The sequence below is a fragment of the Cyprinus carpio genome, chromosome B1 (genome assembly GCF_018340385.1).
Source record: "Cyprinus carpio isolate SPL01 chromosome B1, ASM1834038v1, whole genome shotgun sequence".
In the NCBI taxonomy this organism is placed as follows: Eukaryota; Metazoa; Chordata; class Actinopteri; order Cypriniformes; family Cyprinidae; genus Cyprinus; species Cyprinus carpio.
In genome coordinates this window covers 3,957,215-3,982,081 of record NC_056597.1, presented here as the reverse complement: position 1 = coordinate 3,982,081, position 24,867 = coordinate 3,957,215, and the positions used below count along the sequence as shown (strand labels likewise).

Genomic DNA, 24,867 nt, shown 5'->3' with positions numbered 1-24,867 from the left:
TTCAAAATGTTTTCTGTTGTATTTCACAGCTTTAAATGACTGAGTGTTAATATGTGGTACTAACTGACTTAGTGATAGGTGATAGGCTTAAAAAAAAGAAAATGCAAAAAAAAAAAAACTTTTGTTAGTGTAACCAAACGTTGTTATTTCGTATATTAAGTTATATTTTTAAACAAATATATTGGCTGAAAAAAAAACAAAAAACAAACAAACAAACAAACAAACAAAAAAAAACAGTAAAGCACTTTAGGTTACCAGACAAACATTTAGTTTTTACCTGCGTATTGGCCTAACGAGCTGACTGCCTTTCTGTCAGCAGGGTTATGAGCCAAAGTGTCTAGGTTTCGAGGGAAAAGCCAATATGAAAATATATTTTGTAACTGCTTTTAAATACACTTAATATTGTAATTAATTAGCATACTTACACGTAATCTGTGAGACTTTAATGTAAAGAGTTACCAAACAGGAGAGAAGGCACGCTGTTTCCCGGTGGAGATTGATGAGCATCCCCCTCCCCAGAGCTCCTGGTGTTTCTATAGTAATTTCCAGCCAATGATCAGTTGGTGTCCACATCCCCATCCTCCTCACCTCAGCACCAATCAGCCACACACAGCGACAGGAGACACCTCACCTCCAGTCATCGCTCCACGGACAACAGGCTCAACCCGGACGCCATCACAAACATATACCTTTTCTTCTACTTTTCTTCGCATGAAGAATGGCGTTTTGTGCGTAAAGATGGTGTTTTTGTAGTGATCACTCGGCGTGTGTTTATTGTGTATTCATCGCAGTAATGTGCTGCTCTAGTGTCTGGATTGTCTGGTAGGTGATGCTCTTTCATTTTTTTTGGAATTTGAGCGCATGCTTTCTGAATGTCCACTGTTTTATTATTTATTTCGGGTGGTTTTGAAGGCGCCAGAGTGATTAAATTCCATTATGCAATTTGATTTAAATGTCTCGGGCTGTAATCGACGGCACACTTGTCTACTCTCGACCTCTTATAGTCTCCTCTGAGTATCGGATATTTCTTATTATTTGAACTTTGTTTACAGCTTGAAAATCAGTGGTTTAAATGCACATTTTACTCGTGAACCAAAAAATTAAAAACAACAGATAATAATACTAAATTAATGATTTGCATCAACAGTATATTGTGCATTATTTCTCAGAATAGAAAACTTCTTATGCTTTTGAGTGTAAAGTGATCTTTTTTTTTTTTTTTTTACTCAGTTTTGTTCTTTTTGCCTTTAATTAATAGGTTATAAAGCAGTATGAGCCTCTTTAATAAACTTGATAAAAACATTACTGGCTTCATGTGAGGTCTCAGATGATTAATGACAGGGTCTTAGACATGAATGGTTATCCAGTATTTGTCTCTCAGGTGGAAATTTACATTTAGAGCTTTGAATTGTTTTAGTAGTCTTGCAATCTACCACAGACAGTCAGTGAGAGAGTCTAGTGAAAGGTAATGCAAGTAGAGGAAGATGTGTCTAATAGGCTTTTATCTGTGGCAACAAAACCCAGCCAGACTGGGAGATCGGAAATGGATCCCCCCACACACTACAGTTGTCAAGGTCTGGGACTTGGTTGAACTGAGCCTCACAAAGTAATCCTTGTATCATTGGGTGAATCTTGACAATGTGCTTTATTTTAATATTGACATATTTTCGTAAGAACTTTGTGCTTGATGCATGATCACTTTTTTTTTTTTTTTCAATATATATATAAACTTTTGTTAAATGTGCATGAATGTTTTGTTTCTATTATGATGCTACTTTTTATTTTCCAAGTATTGGTCCCATAATATAAATAATATAGTAAATAATTATCTACTTTTACCATTTCTTTCTGGGAAGTCAGTGTACTGACAATATATTTTTTTCAGTCTTTGTGGTGCAATTATATGACTTTCACATGTGATTATGCCTGTTTCCTATGGTTATGCCACATAAAAGTGTCATAGCTACAATGGTAAGTCACGAGATTAGAATCCCAAGTTTATGACCAAAGCAATCAGAAGAAAAAAAAGAAAGAAATTCTGACAATTTTGACTGGTAAAGTAAAAACCTTCACTATATTTGAGTAACTTTGAAGTGTCAGATGATGCACAGGAAATGTTTGTCACTTGTATCCGTAATTGTTGTTCTCTTGTTTTAGTGGAGTGGATAAACCAGGATGGTAACGTGTTGTGTCTAACAAGCTTCACCTTGACAAAAAACAACTGCAACCCTCCCCTGATTTTTTCTTTTGAGCACTTGAAACTTAGCAGTCATGTCTAATCTTAACAATGCACTTTGCATTGAAAGCGGTCAGAGCACTGACGTGTCACTCTTGCAAAAGGATAATCTTCAGGATGGTGGATTAAGCCAGCTGTTGGATTACAATGCTGAAATGGAAAGGTACAGGTCGTTTGCAAACTTTTACAAAACCAATGGGGCATTTCCACAGACCGCTAAAATTGCCCGCATAACGACACCAATTTTTCCCAGTGCCAGAATCGGCGTGTCCCCTTGGAACTGTGATAACGGCATGCTCTGGGGAAGGAAATCAGCAGCAATAAACCCTAATAGGACCAGCATGCATAGAAACGACTCCCAAAGGCCGGGGAAACCTGGCGTGCCGCCAGAGACGCTGCAAATGGCAAATAATAATTTCCTCTCTAGCTTATCCCCTGAACACTGCAGACCTTTAGCAGGAGAATGCATGAACAAGCTGAAATGCGGTGCTGCTGAAGCAGAGATAATGAATCTCCCGGAACGTGTTGGAACTTTTTCCGCTATTCCGGCTTTAGGGGGCATCTCATTACCTCCCGGGGTCATCGTCATGACAGCCCTTCACTCCCCCGCAGCCTCAGCAGCCGTTACAGACAGTGCGTTTCAAATTGCCAATCTGGCAGACTGCCCACAGAATAATTCCTCTGCATCCAGTGGAAACCCAGCGAAAAAGAAAAGGAAAAGGTGTGGGGTCTGCGCGCCCTGCAGGAGGCTAATCAACTGTGGAGTGTGCAGCAGTTGTCGGAACCGTAAGACGGGCCACCAGATCTGCAAGTTTCGGAAATGCGAGGAGCTAAAAAAGAAGCCTGGCTCATCACTAGAGGTGAGACGACGGCTCAGACACCACACTCCCCCTCCCTCTCTCCCTCTGTGCACTCAAAAGCATTAACCTTTCCTTCTAGTCACGTTTCTAAGCCCTTGAAAATTGTTTCCATGCCCACCCATGCCTGAACATCCCCCCGGCTTCTCAAATCTGCCTACCCGCCTAGCCTAATTGGCAGTAATTAGGGGTGTTTGTGCGGAGCGCAAGCTGAGCTTGGCTCAGACACCCCTAATTGCTGCCAGTCAGGCTGGGGCTGGAACGCATCCGAACAACCCAGGGCTTGGCTCTGCTCCAAGCTGAGCTGGGAAATGGTTTTCAGCAGAGAGCCATCCTTCTCTGCACTTGGTCATTTTAACCAATTATAGAAACTGTCTCCTGACGAGGCTAGTCGATCTCTCCCACAATGGGAGCAATAGGAAAATTCCTGCTGCTGTTCTTCTATCACACTTGGGACGTGGAACGTCTAGATTCTCATCCTAATATCCTTACACATTAAAAAAGAAATAGGAAAAATAATTGAAAGCATTTTAATTATTTTTGAATAAATGAGCCACATAAAGAAAAGACAATAAAGTGTCTAAAAAATATTCAATTTGGAAGTGTTTGTGTGTGTATGCTTGAAGGAGAGTGGACAAATATAGGATATATTTCTAGAAACAGGAGAATTTAGTTCCGCTAACAAAGGCTCTGTTTACACATGGTGTGAACATCTGTTTTGGGTAATGTGATGTGAACAGCAAAAGTGTAAAAAAAAAAGTGTAAACAGGTTACAATGCGCACATTTTACAAATTACACAAAAGGACAATATAAAGCATTTGGTATTCATAATGTAAATTCTAATGTGTCCTAATGCATCTCAAACAACACTGAATGACTACCTACTTATCTAATATGTAATCAATGCACCAAAACAAAGGTTTGAAAATTGCACATTGACTTGTGTGTCTAACATCAACATGCACTGACCTTGCCTTCAACAAACTTCAATCACAATCAGTGGTTACAAGGGATGCATATGAAAAGCATGTTAAAATGTACCAGTTGTAAATATGGCCTAAAGCATATCTTCACATCGAGTATATTGTACACCTGCTGATTGAGTGCGTGGAAATTTATCTAAATATTAGTACTGTCAAAATAAACATGTTAGGCAATATATATATATATATATATATATATATTTTTTTTTTCAGTTTAACACGTTAAAAATATTTAATGTAATTAAAGCAGGGGCGGGGCCAGGGTTGGCCATGCCATTCACAGCTGCTGGTTCTGTCTCTTTTTTTTCTTGACAACAAGTGCATTTATTTAGTCACAGATGGTCTTTAGGGGAACATAAACTGGGAGACGTTTCATACACGCAACTTTACTTGACTCTAACGTGTCAGATCTGCGTCACGTTAAGCAGCAGCAGCTCTTAAAGAAGTAGCAGCCAAAACAACCTAATAACCAGCTGCTGTGATGTCTGTTAATCAAATACAAAAAAGTGGAAATCAATAGCTTTTATAGTTTTATGGATTCATCTGTATTTAATTTAGAATTTAGTGTTTGGTAACTTTATTACATTTCTGTATATTGCTGCTAAAGTGCACAGGTAAATTTGACATTTATTATAATAGGTTTATGTGAAGATTGTTTTAAGTTCACTTAAATTAAAGTTTTTAAATGTTTTTAAAGTCTAATAAATGTTAAAATGGAAAGCTCGCAATTATACTGTAATGTTGACTGGCTATAGTCAATGGTTAAATATTAAGAGGAAACACAATGTAGAAAACTGTTTTATAGAGACATATTTATATCAGTGATACTGGCCTTCAGTCATAAAAATGAAGCCATTGAACGAATATTAAAAATATACTGTCTTTATGTTGTTTATACATTAATTTGAAGATTGAATGTGAAATTACTGCAATATAAAAGTATATTTAAAAACTTTAATGAAAGGTGGGATTAATCGTGATTAATTGTGATTAATTTTTAGAAAAAAATGTGTGATTAATTAGTTTTTTTTTTTATAGATTGACAGCACTAATTTAAATACTTATTAATACTGTTTTCTAAAGACTGTTGAACTGTGTGCAGGTTAAATTTAATTGTTACAGTAGCATCTAACATGAATTATTTTATGTGGTTTAAGGATAAAAAACACAATGCTGTTCTACTTCCTTGTCATTACTTCACCAAGAATATACAGGCCAAGGTTCTGAACACTGACTTGGCATTGTTGATGTTATTGTCATGTGTGATAGGTGGAATTTTTTATTTTTATTTTAAAATACTTTTAACTAACCCAGCTTAATATACATGGACAATATGTAAACTATTATAAGTTGATTTCTCATGTTAGCATAAGCAGTGCTTATTTGTGGCACTTTCAGAACCTTCAGAGCCTTTTAGAATCCCATCATTTTGTGTGACCAGTGGCAGATGAGGGAAGTGGTCTGGTTTGGAAACCTGTTTTTTTTTTTTTTTTTACTATTCCATTTTTTGCTGCTTATGAAACAGATGTAACACACTTCACCTAATATTTAATCATGTATTCATTTATTTTAGGACATTATGGCAGTTTGGAACTTTTTTTTAAACTATTATTTAATTTATTTATTTAATAAATCTTCAATTTTGAGATTGTGGACTGTTTCAAATTCTTTAGCATAAACTCTAAAAGTTAAAAGTTTTAATGAACATGTTTCGTTTTCATTTGGTAGATAAAGTGATACAGAAATGAATCAATTGGATATTTATTGATCTAGAATGGTACAAAGCTGCAGGAGGGTTTATAAGGTTTACTTCAGATATAGTGTCCGGTGAGGTGCCTGTTTACTTGAACACCAATTCAGCATATTAGAATAATGTCTCAAGGATCATGTGACAGATAAACTCTGCTTTTGTCATCGCAGGAAAAAGTTACTTTTTTAAAATGTATTAAAATAGAAAACAGCTGTTATACATTGTAATAATATTTTACCATATTCTCTTGGAGCTCTACTTAGTATGTGTGGAAATGCAGGGTGACCTGAGTTTGCTGTAAGATTGATTAGCATCCTCAGCCCACACACAGCCTTTATTAATTTATATTGAGTCGACCAGTATAGAATAACCATGTGCCTTTACACAAGCATCTGCATACACATACAGACTTAAGTATATGCTTTTTTCAGTTTATTATTGACTTGTTTCCAACTATATGTCTGGATACACAACACACAAACACACACCGATTCACACACACAGACAAACACACACAAGTATGTAGACCCAGCTGATTGCACCTTTTGCTGCTAACAAATGATAAACTCCCAGTAAGCAGCTGGATGTTGCTGTCAGTATTTTGCACCTGGGAATCACCCTGAACTAATTATATCTTAAGCGGCAGTGGAAAATGCAAATTAGAATTTTACTTACACCCCTGAAATCGGAGAGCCAATTTAATCTAATACCGCCTTTAATTTAGTACGCTAATGCAAGACCCCGGAGGATTACCCTGTGTCACTGCTCTGCTGTTCTCTCTCTCTCTCTCGCTTTCTCTCTCTCTCTCTCTCTCTCTCTCTCTCTCTTTCTTTCTCTCTCAGACACCATGGATTAGTCTAGCAGAGTCATCTTATCTTTCCTAATGTTTCCTGAGCTTGTTTTGGGTCCAGTAATGCTCCAGGTTAGTCAGACAGTTTGAGCTTGGGTTCTTTTTTGGTTTAAGTTTTTTTTTAAAGATGTTGTTCAAAGGCTGTGTGCAGGATCTTTATTGGAAAGTGGTTGTTTTTGGTGTGAAATTAATTGTTTTTTATGATCATGCACAAAGATAGATTTCATGATTTAGTGATTCCTCAATGAATATGAGAAGTACCGCAGCTTAAATGCTGCATAAATTATTGAAATTTTGCTTGAGGAAATGAAGTGTAAGACAAAGTATTTTATTTGTTCCATAAATAGGGCAGTTTTTGTCCATAAAAGACTGATTATCTAACAAAGAGTTTGCCAGGATAAATTAAAATAATAGTACACTTAAAAAGTATTATGTCAGAATTTAATCAAACACTTCATTCAAAACCATATATACAGTATTTACAGTAAATGACAAGCTCCTTATATATATATATATATATATATATATTATATATATATATATATATATATATATATATATATATATAATATATATATATATATATATATATATATATATAGAAAAGGCTATTTGACTTCTACTATAGGGTAGTATATTGTCACAATTTATGTCTCATACTGAAGCTTTCTGTGAGGAACAGAATAAAATTTAAAGGGATAGTTCACCCAACAATGAAATGTTTTCATGATTTACTCACCCTGTAAACCTGTAAAACCTTCTTCTTTGCAACATAATAGAAGTTGTTTTTTTAATATCTTGAGAAATGTTTTTTTCTCTCTCTCTCTCTCTCTCTCTCTCTTTGGAAGTCAATAGTCAACAAAAGTTGTTACCAACATTCCGCAAAATATCCACAGGTTTGGGACGACATGAGGGTAAATAATGACAGAATTTTCATTTTTGGGTGAATCTCTTTATCTTATTATTCACTGAATATATTTTTCCCTCCTCCACAGTTTGTGAATCTTATTAATGATTACAAATTCAAATTTAAAAAATAATCCCATTGCTCTGCACAATGTGCTACAACTTTGTTGCTGAATTTATTGTTTTTTTCTTGCGTTACCAATTAAGACTGAAATGTAATCAGACATGCCTGGCCTGTGCCCTTACCCATGACACCTGCTGTCTCCTCTGACCTGGCTTGATTTAACATCTCCAGTTCAGTGCTGAAAGCAACTCATTATCAGTGGCCGTTTTCTAGGATGGGGAGGGGTGGCAGATCAGTGGGGGATGATCAGGCTGAAAGTGTAGGTGCTGCGAACGTTAATGTGTGGCACTTTAAATTTTAAACAGGTGACTGTAAATAATTGATGGCTAGCTCTGGATGAGAAGTTAAATGGTTCCCCTCATTTCAGTGACCTCTTTGAGAATACGTGAAGAAAGTCAACACAGAAGTGGTCTTAGTATTTACATAAAAAATATTGCAGACATTTTGTACCACATTTCAGCAGCATTTACAGATTCAGGGATAGATACATAAAAAAAGAAAGAAAGATATTACGAAGAAATTACTTTTGACAAATGGTAAAAATTATGTAAAGTGAGACCTTGTAAAAAACTGAAGTACACTTGATCATACTTTTAAAAAGAGTACTTATTGTGGAAATAATATACTTTAAAAGAATGTGCAAACTGAATTAAATGTTTACGGACACTTAAATGCATCTTAATTGTAATTTATATATATATACAGTATATATACAGTATATATATATATATATATATATATATATATATATATATATATATATATATATATATATATATATATATATATATATATATATATATATTAGATGCAATCAGCTTTTAAGAACTTTTTTAAGTGTTCTTGGCCACTAAAGTTCCAGTAAAGTGGTTTGATGAGTGTATTTTTTTCCTCAGTGCTTTGACATATTTCCAATTGAAATAAGAAGTCAAGGTGGGGCGTATCAAAGAACTCCTCTATAGCGCTTTAAAGTACAGTATTCTGTATAGTATCTGTAGAATTCAAATTGGTTGGATAAGTTTTGTGATCTTGCACAGATAATCAGCTCTGAAAAGCACTGAAAATTTTATGAGAGGCTGGTGAAGTATGATGTCATTGTAATTGTCCATTGTAATTGTCCATTTTAAATAATAAATCTTCTATATGCAAATTTTGTCATTGTTTTGGAGCACTCTAGTTTATAGATTAGCTTATGGCTAACATATTTATACTAAAAGCTACAAAACATCAGTTTTGATTGGATTTTTGCTGTCTTTTATTTTTTCCAGTGATATATACTGACATCTACTGGTGTGGATGCATGAAGTCTGTTCATTAACCATTGGTGCTTCACACCAGGCTGTTTGTTTATGTTTTGTTTCTTTTTGTCTGATGAGCTCAGGTGAAGAAAGGGTATAATTTTCTCTTTGTGTTGTGAAGATACAAAGAAAGCATGGAAAGAAAGTCTTATCTTCATTTCTGAGTGTCTGTTAATACAGTATGAGGTTTTAGCTGATTGCACATGCTGATTGTGCAAAATGTCATTGAATGGTACAGTGTTGTTGTTACAGCGTTCTTAATGTTTTTGTTATACTTTTTTTTTTTGCTTAAACTATATATGAATTGTAGTCTAATGCATCTTGCTGCTGTTTTTCGAGACACATTTTCTTTACTACTTCTCCTCAGACCATAAAATAAATACTTGTCAATTTTGTAATGAGTTATGGCTTCTTAGCACATCATTGTCTTTGTTCTTTCCTTGTGTCTTAAAACACACATCAATTAAATTGACAGTCTTGGATTCAGTCCCAACAAATTCTCGTATGTTCTTAGTGGATCATGCTGCAGCGTATGGCTGCCTCAACATCTTTCCAACTTTTTTAGTGTATGGTTCGCCACTGTGTAGGTATGTCTTTGACAGACACATTTTGTGGTGTGATGGCTGCGGCTGTTTTGTCTTCATGCTTAGCACTTGTAATCCTGCAATTTTTCTATGGGGAAAGAGTAAGCTACTGCTACATACAATCACCGGACACTTTTTTATTGGGTACGACTGTTAAACTGCTTGTTAATGCAGATATCTAATCGGTCAATCACATGGCAACAACTTTAGACATGTAGACATGGTAAAAACGATCTGCTGAAGTTCAAACTGAGCATCAGAATGGTGAAGAGAGGAGTTTGACCGTTGCATGGTTGTTGGTGCTGCTAAGGACAGTACATTACCAATTGTACCAACTGAGCATCTCATTAAATGCCTCAGCCTACCTGAGTATTGTTGCTAACCATGTCCATTTCTTTATGACCACAGTGTAACCAACTTGTGATTGCTGCTTCTAGCAAACCTTAAACTATCTCAAACTGTTTTTTTAAACATGACAAGGAGTTTACTATACCCAAATGGCCTCCAGAATCACCAGATCTCAATCTAACAGAGCATCATTGGGATGAGGTGGAATGGGAGATTCACATGATGGATGTGCAGCCAACAAATCTGCATCAACTGCATGATGCTATCAGGACAATATAGACCAAAATCTCTGAGGAATGTTTCTAGCACCTTGTTAAATCTATGCCACAAAGAATGCAAAGAAAGTCATTTCTAAAGGGGATTCAACCCAGTACTAGCAAGGTGTACCTAATAAAGTGGCCAATGAGTGTATTAAACCAAGCCAGTCGATTTTGTCAGTGAAACTTTTAAATACATTTTTAGCATTTCTGTAGTAAACGTACCAATTCACACCATTTAAGTGTACCATTTGTACCATTTAAGAGGTTTTACTATGATTGCAGAGCAGCAGCAAACAGTGAGGTTGTCATGGCAACCAGATACATTGCACGCAAATTACTTGTAAAGGCTGCACGGCCTATTTTCGCGGCACTAGCAATAAACATGTCAAATATAATGCACTTAAAATGCATTTGTCAACAGAATCGCAAAGTAGACTTTAAGCAAATCAACGAGTAAATTACCACGTTAGAGTCTTTCATTTGGGAGACAATAACTTTATTTACTGTGCACTTTGATCTTTAAAACTCTGTACACCTTTTACATTCACAAACCGATATATTACACAATGCATGAAAGATAATATTCGAAACGCATAATAGGGCACTTTGAGTCAGTGTTTCACCTTTCAATAGTTTATATGGATATGCAAATCACCAGATCTTTGGTATGACTGGAAGAAGACTATATCCATTAATGACCAACATATAATTTGTCTAAGCTTGAATAACTCTGTTAGGGAGAAATGATTGCTCCCTCTAGATGAGGACGTTTGGTTGGAGATAGATTGAAGCCTGTAATTTAACAAAATATATAAGTATTAGATCACTCCAGAATGGAAATTCTGTGATCAGTAGCCTCCTGACATCCCCAACATGTTTTCCCTGGAAAACTGAAGGAAATGTTTAGATGTTCTCACTGCTCTTTTCCATACATTGACCATTAAAAAAAATGATTTTCACATGTGCATAATCATACTTTGCTTGTACCCAGCAATCTTTTCTAAGGTTTTTTTTTTTTTTTTTTTTTTTTTTGGTAGTCTGACAATCACCAATCATAAAGAACAGCATCACAGTGTACACCTGGTGTTACAGACAGTTTCTCATTTCTAAATATGTAGCTATTTCTGCTTAAAATGATGGATTATCTTTACCAACCAAATTTGGTTTTTAAGAATATATTTTAGAATCTGAATTATGATTGATGAGCAAGTGGAACTGAAATAAGAACTGAAATAAAGAACCGGCTTATCTTTGAGAGAATTTTTCTACTTAGAAAATAGTACAGATCTTTCCTAAAGTACTGAATACACAAAAAAAAACAAGCACAGCAAAACAAACATAAAAAATAATTCACACCCAATGGGAGGTTCAAATAAAATACCTCCAAAAAAAACTGCCCCCCGAGAAACACACAACCCTCCCAAAAAAATAAAGAGGAATCTGTTTAGAGAGGAAGGCCGGTCACCTCCTGTTTTGCATGTTGATTTAACATTTCAGAGAGCAGGCAATCTGTTGAGATCGCGTAGCCCTCGCACGATACACCCACGTGGCTCATCGCTGTGTGACTGACGTCCCGCTGACATTCTTTAAAGGCCCGCGGGCCGCCACAGGGACTCAACCATACCACCAAAACTCCCCTCACACCCCCTACAACTAAAAATGAATCCACTGTCTTCCTCTCACTCTTTCACCATCCGCTCTTGTACCTTTTCTACTTGAGTTTCTCCGCCTCCTTCTAAAAATGATTTTTTCTTTTTCTACCCCTCTTCATTTTCTTGATGTAGATCAACAGCTAACAGTGACATCAGCCTTATTTCCCTGTTTCTCACTGGCTTTTCCTGTTTTATCACTGTTTATGGGGTTGTTGTCTGAGCAATGATGATATCTTAGAAGCGCTCTTACAGAAAGCTGGATGGTATTCTCTAGACTGTATTGACAGGCTCTGAATACTGAGAAGCTTAAAATTATAATGGAGATGTATTCATCATTCAACACCTTTAAAATTTTGTTTGGAAGATGTTCGAAATATGAGTTTTTATTTAATTCTTAATTATGTGGTGCTACTTTATCATGCAAAAGGGTTTTAATATTTTATTTTATTTTATTTTATTATTTATGTCTTATGTGAGGTTCAAGAAATGCTAGAATCTATCCCAGCATCTCGTGTCCATCACAAGTCTATTTTATTTTATTTTATTTTATTTTATTTTATTTTATTCCACTTGACATATGTGGTGTCACAGAAATGCTAAAGCCCATCAAAGCATCTCATCATAAGCAAGAAAATAGCCTAGACAGCCAGTTCATCATAAGTCTTGTATTTTATTGTATTCTATTTTATTAACACTTAAAAGAGGAGCATAAACAGAATGATGATAAGGAGGTGAGCTTAAAAATGACACAAGCCAAACTTGTGTCACCGCTATAAGCACCACAGCTCAACACGCAGAAAATGTGCACTAAACACTAGACCAACACTTTTTTTCTAAGAGAATTTTTAGTAAGAAAGAATCAGAATCTGTCCCTTTTGTCAATGGTGCAGTGTACATTCAATGGAAATTAATAAATAACTATATTAAAATTAAAATAAAATATTAGTATTTAGTGAGACATTTAAAGTAGTCTCCAGCTTAGTTGTAACATCTCTCCTGACTGGCTATCTCTGTTATTTGTGTTAAGTATTATGTGAGGAGAAAATAGCCCATGACCTCCAGATGTACTTTGATGATATTCTAGATCTTTACTTTTCTTACAAGGTCAAATGTATACTCAGAAGATGGTAGGACATTACATCTCCTAACTGCTCTCTTCACACATTTCTTCTCAGTATTTCATTCTCTTTCTCTGTCCTTATCTGAAAAGATGCTTTATATTAAACAGGTACCTTTCTATTGTTGCTCTGTGGTCTGATAAATGTGATAAAATCAGACATTCCACTACATTCCACTAAATATTTCTACAAAATATTCCTACTACTTGACAGATATCACAAACATACTGTAGGTGTGCTTTCTCTGTGTCAAGTTCTGGGTTCTCTTCTAAATAAATAAATAAATAAATAAATAAATAAATAAAATAAAACACAGTGGAAGTGAACAGGGCTGATTTTTGGAATATTGAAAAGTAGAAAAAAAAGTAATAAAAAGCACTTTCATACATTTTCTTTTGAAATGCCCATATTATTTGATCTGTAAAGCTGTTTAAATAATTTTCAAATCACTTTAGGACTTTGGGCATTACGTTGTCATTGCAGCAAATTATAACTTTACACAGAAAAATAAAATGAGAATTTTGTGAATATTAGTCCATTATAAATGCTGTATTGTGCAGATTCTGTCTTGTAACAAAAAACACCTAAATTATAGCAAATTCAAAAGCGCAACTTAAAACTGCTACAAAAACATAGATGAGACCCCCAAATATTCTGGGATATTGGCTACCAACACTTAGATGAGATCTCCTTCTGTGAATGTTGGTGATGGATTGCTGTACCTTCCAGGTTTGAGCTCGGCAACGCCCAAATATTCCCGCAGAATAGAGTGACAGGCAATATATAACACATCAGTTTGGGCTGACTGCACCAGAGAAACTTTATTTTTTTCTGTCTGGAGAGCAGCCCTGTATTTTTGGCCAGCCCTCACAATCCTAAACTGCTTGAATCTGTTGTATTTTTCCTCTCATTCTGTGATTCTATCATCCTGTGAATTGACTAATTTAAAAACACTTTTATAGCTTTATGTCATTGTCAAAAAATTTATGAACATTTGCTGTTTTTAAGATGAAGACCGATAGTAAGACAACCAGCCTTATCTGTAAGGGCATGTGGGGTTGTGCCCCACCAAAATTCATTAATTCATTTGAAAACATATAACTCTATATAAACTTAATTTATCCTAAATTGGTATTTTAGGAATTTTGCTTTAACTTAAATATTAAATATAACTTAAATATTAAAATAAATATTATCAGAGTTTCTAGACTATTTTAAATCGTAAAATGAGATGGATATATTGGAATTTAGCACATGGCTTCAGCAGAAAGGTTGGCTATGTAATGGTCATTCTAAGAGGGCAGAGGGTGCAACTGCCCTCCTGAGCTCAACAGCACCCCACATTTTTCCAATGTAAATCTGTGATGAAAAATGGAAATGCCACGTGCCTTAATTGAGAGCGATATGGGACTGCCCAACTTTTTTTACGTAATGTAACCATAGTTTCGGATGATGCTATATCAATCCGCTTCAGCAAAGTGCTATCAGTTTGAGTAAGTTCAGCAAATTCATAAGGCAAAGCAGGCGTCGAAAATTTGCTGTATTTGCTGATTTGAAACAAAAGCAGGTCAAATTCTAATATTAATAAATCACTATCACATTAGTGAAAATATATTTCTATCATGACAACTCTCAGAAGATTTTAGCATAGTAATGGATATGACAATGCTGATGTATTTGATCTTGGTGGAATAGATCTGCTATGCTGCTGCTGCTGCTGCTGCTGCTGTTGGAGATTATTGCTGCTGCAAAGCAAGTACAGGAACTTGCTACTGCAAATACACACACTAATAAGGTGCAAATAGCATATATAATAACCCAGAGCAGATCTATACAGGTGGAGCTGGGGTAGATGAAGGGTTTCAGAGGATCTCTGAATGCACACTGCAAACTGCTCTAGTAATTGCTAAACAGCTAATTGGCTGCGTATGCAACATGAACCAATCGGCTTATCCCAAGTAGTTTAATGCTGTAAATATCATCAATTTGCATTAACGACCCATCAGCCTGTGCCATCTAGAGTTTCATGACAGAACTTGCCATAAATTGTTTATTCCTACTAACAGGAATATACAAAATAGCTACATTCCAGAAAGGAAATTAAAGATAATAATAGATAGATAGATAGATAGATAGATAGATAGATAGATGAGTTGAAATGTTTACGTCTGTTTAGCAACATTGCAGTTTGCTGTTTTAAAAAAGAAAATTGAAGTGATGCGCTCATATGTGTGTACTATGTGTATATTGGCTATTTTACAATGGTTTCAAATGCAGCCCATGGAAATTGGAATTAAAGATGGAAACAACCATTTAAAATATTAGTTTAGGAGTTTGAGTCTTTTGTTTTGAACTCATCCAATCTTTGTTTTCAGTGATCTTATCTTTTGGATTGCAGGATCAGTCAAATTCAAGCAGAAAGACAAAATAATCCAGTGAATCATTTGTAAGATATTTAATTTAACTGGATTGTTTTCTAAAAATAAGCATTATCATGGGGTTTTTAAAAGTAACTAATTCATTTTCAGTATGAATGCATGAAAAGATATGGAAGATGCTTTTAAGTTGATAGTTCTTTAAAAATGTATTTAGATTAGATTTATTTTGTAATGGTAACTATGCAAAAATCACAATTATATGGTTAGTAACATTTTATTATTTTCATTTTGCATTTTTTTTTTTATCCTGCTGTCTGACCCCATCTGAAAAACTGACTGTGGCATCATATATTATTACCATAATTAAAAATAAATAAATAAATAAAAATAATACTCATAAATAATACTCATACCATTGTACAAGGTTTTGGATATAATGCATACATCTCTCACCCAATGAATGCATATGATATGTGCACAAATTTTCTGAAATTAAATGAACGTTTATTATGCATGATTATTTACATGTTGAGACAGATTAATCAGCTTGCCGATATAACGGTCGGTCAAAGTTCTTGTGTTTTTAGGTTGAGCAGTGAACGCATGTGAAATATGTTTACAGGTTCAGCGGTAGAAACAGTCTGAGGATATGAGCTATTCTTGTGTTGGGAGCATAAGCCATGAAGGAAGAGAGAAGTGAAGGATTATTTATTTATTTCTGAAAGAACCTGTCAGAATTGCCTCCAAAGGATTGCAGTCATGAATGGTGGCCTGGTTCCCAGTCCATACCTTAATAAATAATGGATATGTCACAGCAACGTATGGGCTGTGCGTTATAATGAGCGTACTGGAGCACATCAGCACACTGCCTGGACTGGTATTCATCTCGTGAAGAGACGAGGGTCTCAGCCACTGTCACTGAACCCAACCCCCTCGTTCTTTTTTCCCGTCAGCTTTCTGTTTATTAAACTTTACCCTTCTTTTTTTAAAAAAGGAAACTTTCTAGCAATGCAGAGGACATCTCATATTTTTACATATACATATTATGTGCTGGGTACTAACTGTTTGCATGTAATCTGGATTATGCAAACATATTCCAAAAATGAAGTGCTTGTAATTAGATTATATAAAACTTTTTAAATGCTCATGATCAGATTACAGTTACTTTTTTAAGAATTACATGATTACATATTATTCACACAATGTCTTTAAATTCTTCATAATTTTTATTCTCCCTAAAGGTCTTTGCAAACGGAGTCTAAAAATTTTTGCACGTTAAAAATAAATACGACCTCACATGTCAATCATGTTAGCACACTGCCTCCAAAAGTTTCATCCGTCATAAAAATTTTGGATCAGGTTCGGTTTTCTGTGTTTTTGCATCTGTAGTAAGCATTTTGATAGGAAAGGATGACAAATATGAAAATTTCGGACTCTATTGTGCAATATAAATTTAGGTTGAAACACATGATTATAATGGTACATTTTTTGTAAGGGTATCTTAAAGTTATAGTAAAAGAATAACAATACTATCATCCTTTACTCAATCTCATTGTGGAACACAAAGGAAGATTTTTTGTCCATACAAAACAATGCTGAGATTTTTTTTTTTATATATATATATATATATATATATATATATATATATATATATATATATATATATATATATATAAAATGTTCTTTGTTAATAGTCATACAAGTCAAACAAGTTTGAAACAACATGAAGAAATTATGATCATTTCCATCTTTTCTTTCTTTTCTTTTTTTGGTTAACTTAACCATTCCTTAAATTCAGGGATCTATTTGGCTTACTTCAGTTGATGTGTCTTTAAAGTGTGTCGGCGAGCATGTTTCGTTCTTAAACTCATCCACGTTGACAGCACAGTGCTGATTGAATTTGAGTCTCTGCAGCATCTGCCATTATCATCTTCATGGTCTTGAGTGGTTTTTCTGTGGCCTCTACGAATCACCATATCAGGGTTTCTGGGGGTGGGGAGAAGGGATGTGATTGAATATGATGTGTTTGTGTGTCTTTGTGTGTGTGCGTGAAAGAGTCTGTGTGTATATGTGTGTGAAGCAGTATATATATATATATATATATATATATATATATATATATGCACTGTATATGTATATATGCGTGTGTGTGTGTGTGTGTGTGTGTGTGTTTGTGTTTGGTATTTGATTAGGGTTTGATTATGAGTCAGCACTCTTCCCACCTCATCACTCTTCTCTTTCCTTCTACTCTCCCTCACCTCAATCAGAGCAGGACATGTACGGCCCCTGTCATTAACTGCACCTGCCATCCCCAATCAGTGTCAATGGCTGTTAGGACCCCCACTACATCTAGAACTCTCTTTCATTCAGTCTGCCTGATTTTGGCTTTGACGTGTCTTTCTTTGTGAGCAGGACATAAGACTGTATTCTTTATTCAGTACGTCTCAATCACATAAATACATTCGTGCTGATTGTTTGAGGGCATTAAGTGTGTGTGTGGGAGGTGTGCACTGATTTGAAAATTTTGTCAGATACAAATAATTAATAATTATATAAATAATCATTGATATGACTGCCTTGTTTTATTATTTATAACATGAAAATAATGAACAATTATACTTAGGAATTCCTTTGCAACATATACTAGAACTTTTTTTTTATGTTTCACCACTTTATATTAGGTGGCCTAAACTACTATGTACTTACATCATTAAATAAGCACAATGTACTTATTGTGTTCATATTGTATTGCAAAACACTTTGGCTGCTGAGGTCTGATGCAGGTAAGGTTAGGGACAGGTTTGGTGGTATGGGTAAATTTAATTGTGGGTTAAGGCATAAGGGATTATAAAATTAATTGGAATTAATTTCATATGTAATTCCATGCAGGTAATTTTTAAAGTATAAGAACATTGTAAAAATGTGTGTGAACAATAAGTGCATTTTACCAAATGATTAAAGGGGTCATATGATGCGGTTTCAGGTTTTCCTTTCTCTTTGGAGTGTTACAAGCTGTTCATGCATCGATGAGATCCCTAAAGTTGCAAAGACTAAAGTCTCAAACCCAAAAAAGATATTCTTTATAAAAGTTAAGACTCGTCAAATCCCTCCACGCCTCATTTAAACACGCCCCCTCATGTCTACGTCACTGTGTGGAAAGATTTGCATAACACCGCCCAAATGTTCATACAACGAAAGAAGGCGTAACTTTTATTCTCGCTGTTGCCACTGCTGCCATGTCGTGGAGATGCTGTGTGTTTTGTTGTGAAAGTGAACTACTTTGGCCTTCCAAAAGAGGACACAACAAGAAATCAGTGGTTAAGTTGTATTTACAACACTGTTCAAGAACAGTTCAACCCAAATATTTGTGTGTGCGCAACATATTTAACGAGAACTGTTTCCTGAACCTACAATGCCAGCTGTTCTGATTCACAACCTGTAAGTATGTTTTTATATTTAAAGAATTTGCCGCTGATGATTAAAATGCGAGTTTTGAGCAGTGTAGAGTAGTGCTTGTTGTTTGTCATTTCTCTGATCACAAATGAAGACAAATGGTTTTATGTTTATGTGGCGCGATACGCAACGCGTAAAAAGACAATATAAGTGATTATAATCCATAATTATGTCCCCACTGGATGCAACAAATGGCTCGTTTGTAATGGGATTTATTGGTTTTGTCTCATCGCACCGGAATACGGCATCACAGTATGGTAAGGGGCATAACATTTCCGTCACACGCTTTAGGTATTCAGCCAATCACAACCCACTGGGTAGCTGGCCAATCAGCATACATCTTGCTTTTCAGAACGATGAGTTTTGTAAAAATTGATGCGTTTCAGAAAGGCGGGGCATAGAGGAGAAACAATAATGTACAGTATTTGGAAAATAATGTGTTTTTTGAACCTTAAGCCACATAAACAAATTGCATTACACCAAATACACAAAATAATTTTCTTTTTTAGCAACGTCATATGACCCCTATAATTTAAATATAAGTACATTGTAGTTAAGGCCGATGAATATTAAGTGAGACCAATATTCGTATTAAATAAGATTCATAAAAATTTCCACATCTAATAAGCTGTTTATACATTTTAGATACAGGGTTTACTCAACTGTATATCAATGTGATATTTAAGTGTGCATGCAAATGTATGTGAATGTTCATTTGGTAGAACCACATTTTACAGACATATGAATACATATGAGATAATGTTGGATATGATGGCCAGCATTACAATATATTATTTTAACATTTTACAGTTTCTGACATGATCAGATTCTGGAAAGAAAAACAAAAAAACAATGTGGTCTCTGATATGCTGGGAACCTTGAAGACATATGTTTTAAAAAGGATTTTCCACATATCTAAAAGACTAAGCATTGACTGCAGGCTAATATGTATGTATGCCCTGTTGGCCAGCTGAACATTTGTCCTAGCATCTTTTGATTGAAAATAAAACCTCAAAGTTACTTGCATCTCCCTGTCGTATTACTTCCCCCTCTATCTCCTATTCCCTCCCCCTCTCTCTGGGTGGTTTGATGGAGTGATTTTGATGGAGTGCGCAGGCGGGAGAGAGCCGTCGTCGAGCTGTGCTAATTGAGCTCTCTTTGTGCCTGGTCACAGCAGTGAGGCGAGGAGAGATGGCTGGAAGTGAATTTGAGCAGCACTCAGGAAGCCTCAACCAGATCGATAGTGCGAGACTTAACAAAACGCAGACATGCTGGCCACGCACATCAGGGTCATTACTGTCTAAAGCGAGCCACATTTTCACCAGGGGCTGATCAATGGGGGAAAATATATGGATTTAGAGAAACATTTTTTTTCTCTCTAAGCCACAACTTATTTCTATGTTTTTTCTAGACTGTTTAACAAAAGGTTTTATTTTTATTTTTTTAAATCTTAACACTGGGATTAGTTTTCAGTGGCTGGCAGTTATCCAAAATATATGTGAGAAGAGAATCACTCTATGCAAATCAATCCTTTTGTCTGTGGCTCTTTCTGTTCCCCTCCTGCTCTTTACATTCAGTCATTCATGTTTTATTTACTGAAGATATCATCCTCCTGCACAGTTTACCCCCTCATGATTCTGAACATTCATGAAAATTCTTTTGCACTGTTCAACATGAAAAAGCAGTTATTTCCCTTTATTGTCTGATTGTTCCCTTGAGGTTACATTCAAGAAAATAATTATAATTAAAAATATAACCCTGGTTATTATATTTTTTAAAAACATTCAGTTTATTAATAATATATCAGACATCTAACAAATATGCATCACAATAAGTTTATTAATTTATTTTAAAACTATGTAATCCAAATGGATGGAATTTTGTATGAAATTCAAATAAATAAATCTTAAATTTTACAGTGTAAGGGGACTCGGCCTCTTTAGAGAATGAGTTTTAAGTTGGCCCAGGAGTGTCTTTATTGCTGTAAGAGTAGTAGGTCACAAGTTCTAATGTCATTTGCCATTAAAAGGGCACAACAAAGACTTAATTGCAGAATAAGTGGCTTTCTTTGTGTTGCATGCGAACATGAATGTTGAGTGTGAACATAAACATTTTTGAGGAAAGTGTGGAGTCTGTGCATAATAATTCTGTAATGTCTTCAGTGTCACGGTGTGGTGCACAAGAAGATCACAATATACAGTCTTTAATAAGCCACAGAGGGGTAATCCACAGAGAGAAGGCAGAACCACATGTACACATCAACGTAAGACCAGACAAAGAAACACTGAACTGAATACAACTTATATGGGAAGGATAATTGACAATAACGACCTGACACACCTGAACATAATGACACAATTAAGGGGAGACAGAAACTAGGTCAATGGAACATGAGGAAACAAATTAAAATAAAATAAAGTGTGACATTCAGTGATAGATCCAGTACTCGATTTACCAGCAGTGTAATGTGGCATCAGTACAATGTGTAGATTATTTTATTGGTTACTAATTTTATTTATATTATTGCTCACATCGTGTTTCTTGTTATTTTCAGTTATTTGTCATGTGGTGACACATGGCACCTCATGACAATATTCATATCTCATCTTACGCTTAAGGTGTTTTTTGTGTATCTTTTGTAGTAGTTAGTGTGTTGCAGTAGGCCTAAATGTTGAGGTCCATGCACATCTGAATGGAAAGAATGACAGAAGTTAAAGTTAACTACTGAAGTAGTTTAAGTCTTTGGTTCTTTTAATTGTGATGATTTTGGCTCACATTTAACAAAAACCCACCAATTCACTATCTCACCAAATTAGAATACTTCATGAGACCAATCAAAAAAAAAAAAAAAAATAATAATAATAATTTTAAGTGAATTGTTGGTCTTCTGGAAAGTATGCTCATTTACTGTACATGTACTCAATACTTGGTAGGGGCTCATTTTGCTTTAATTACTGCCTCAATTCGGCGTGGCATGGAGGTGATCAGTTTGTGGCACTGTTGAGGTGGTATGGAAGCCCAGGTTTCTTTGACAGTGGCCTTCAGCTCATCTGCATTTTTTGGTCTTTTGTTTCTCATTTTCCTCTTGACAATACCCCATAGATTCTCTCTGGGGTTCAGGTCTGGTGAGTTTGCTGGCCAGTCAAGCACACCAACACCATGGTCATTTAACCAACTTCTGGTGCTTTTGGTAGTGTGGGCAGGTGCCAAACCCTAATGGAAAATGAAATCAGCATCTTCAAAAAGCTGGTCAGCAGAAGGAAACATGAAGTGCTCCAAAATTTCTTTGTAAACAGGTGCAGTGACTTTGGTTTTCAAAAAACACAATGGACCAACACCAGCAGATGACATTGCACCCCAAACCATCACTGACTGAGATATGATGATGAGATTCTCCACCCTTCCTCCAGACTCAAGGAAATGAAATAGAAACTTGCTCTCATCTGAAAAGAGGACTTTGGACCACTGGGCAACAGTACAGTTCTTCTTCTCCTTAGCCCAGGTAAGACACCTCTGTTGTTGTCTGTGGTTCAGGAGTGGCTTAACAAGAGGAATACGACAACTATAGCCAAATTCCTTGACACGTCTGTGTGTGGTGGCTCTTGATGCCTTGACCCCAGCCTCAGTCCATTCCTTGTGAAGTTTACTCTTGACAATCCTCATAAGGCTGCGGTTCTCTCAGTTGGTTGTGCATCTTTTTCTTATACACTTTTTCCTTCCACTCAACTTTCTGTTAACATGCTTGGATACAGCACTCTGTGAACAGCCAGCTTCTTTTGCAATGACTGTTTGTGGCTTACCCTCCTTGTGAAGTGTGTCAGTGATTGTCTTCTGGAGAACTGTCAGATCAGCAGTCTTCCCCATGATTGTGTAGCCTAGTGAACCAAACTGAGAAACCATTTTGAAGGCTCAGGAAACCTTTACAGGTGTTTTGAGTTAATTAGCTGATTGGCATGTCACCATATTCTAGTTTGTTGAATTGGTGGGTTTTTGTTAAATGTGAGCCAAAATCATCACAATTAAAAGAACCAAAGACTTAAACTACTTCAGTCTGTGTGCAATGAATTTATTTAATACACGAGTTTCACAATTTGAGTTAAATTACTGAAATAAATGAACTTTTCCACGATATTCTAATTTATTGAGATGCACCTGTATTTGTTGAATGAAACAACTCTTACCTCTTGTTGTCACATTTGGTCACGTCTCACAACTTGCTTGCTGGATAATAAGTGTCCTTGCACTGAATGATCTTATGAAATGCTCATTTAATATGAACCACTATAAAAGCATCCATTAATAAAAACCTATACCATCTTTGGTCTTGAACACCTTTCAAATAACTTACATAGATGATTTGCCGTTTGAAAAAAAAAAAAGGTTCCCTTGACATTACGTTATACCTTACGCTATACATTCTTTTGCTGATTTAAATCTAAAGAATGCTGCATTGCTTTAGACTTATGAGGTCATTATCCTAGACCACTGGCTCAACTATTTTATTTTTTTCTTCACAGTTTTCACATGCACATGCACGCACACACACACAAAACTAGCTTACAGTAGGTGTGATTAATTGTGCAGTTACTCACACATGGACATCAGGACAAAAACATTATGAGATGTGCAGATTGAACTAAATTAGCTATAATTATTCTACTATTTACTTTCTGGTAATCATTTGAATAAATGTAACAATAGACTGCACTGTACCTACTTGCTTTAAAAATGCATTAATTAGTGTTAACTGACTTTATTGTAAAATGTTCTGAAATATATATTGCTGATTCTCTATACATTCCTTTTGTGTTTTCAACAGAGAACGCCAGTAAACAACGGGGAAGCATTTCGATGGTTCTTTTAGGACTCTGAACCAAGTGACATCATATGCAGTGATGCCACAGACTCGCCACAAAAAGAACTTGCAGGGCTACAAGGACCCAAAAAGCCCAGACTGTGGATGACAGAGCATGAGAGAGGGTGGGACAAGCTAAATAAAAATGTTAAAAAAAAAAAAAAAACCTTTGTAATTTTATTTCCTGTGTAATTATTATTGTACTTTTGGCAGCATCATAATGTATATTTTTCAGTGTATGTCAGTGTGTTTTAGTGTCTTGGCTGTGCACGTTGCAGCCATTCTTGTAAAGAACTGAGTAGACAATCATTACAAACAGAAGAAAATAATATCAACCAATGGACTAATGGCCAATGAGATCACAACTCTCTTTAAAACACAACACATACTTTTAGATCTGATGCAATAATCATAAACGTAATTGTTCCCTGCCTTCATATTCCAAGCTTTCTATGGAATGATCTTAAGAATACCTCTTTTCACTTAAACCAACAAATTTGAGAGGACACGTTGCGACCACCACTATTAATGTGATGTTTTGTAATTGACACGCTGTGTACAAACAGTAAACAAAAGCCAGTAAGTTTCTTTCTTTTCAGCTGTGTTGATTTTATGTGGCATATTGCAGTGCAGGGCACATTTTTTTGTTACCATGATGCACTTTTAAAAGTCTGGTATCACTGAGAGAAGGTGATTTAAGGTTGTTTGTATAGTCTCTCAAAGTTCAATTGCATTCCATTTAGTTTTGGTTGAATCTGTTTAAAAAGCTGCCCAAAGGTAGGTAGAGAACCAGTAAAGAACTTTCGTGAACATCACAGTAAGATTTGTGACATGCGTTTTTATTCTCACAACACAGTAAACTACACATTCCAAAATTAATTATCCAATAAGTCGCTCATTGTCTTTACCCTAATGTTGCATGTGTAAATGTGTTTTTGTTTTAAAGATAACTAAAAATTTGTATATTGTTGTTGTGATGCTTTTACGTGTTCAAATAATAAAGGAAACAAAAAAAAATGTGAGAAATGTTATTTGATGCCAGGAAATGGTGACATTTTTTATTTAAACATGGAGTTAAATGTTATAATTTGTATATATTTCTTGTCTTTCCCTTATCGTATGCAAGCATACATTTCATGTCTCTGTGTAACTGTAATGCAAACTATCACAAGGGATAAAAAAGCAGGAAGAAAATATGTGAAGAAACAGGCATT

General features: G+C 35.4%; 1 protein-coding gene across 1 annotated transcript; it reads left to right on the top strand.

Moving 5' to 3' along the window:
• The first annotated feature begins 330 nt into the window (after window positions 1-330).
• Window positions 331-24,689, top strand: cxxc4 (CXXC finger 4). The gene is made up of 3 exons (XM_042716287.1): window positions 331-822; window positions 2,158-3,096; window positions 23,618-24,689. The coding sequence occupies exons 2-3, from the start codon at window positions 2,272-2,274 to the stop codon at window positions 23,660-23,662; spliced, it is 870 nt and encodes a 289-aa protein (XP_042572221.1). The 5' UTR covers window positions 331-822; window positions 2,158-2,271; the 3' UTR covers window positions 23,663-24,689.
• The last annotated feature ends 178 nt before the right edge of the window (window positions 24,690-24,867 follow it).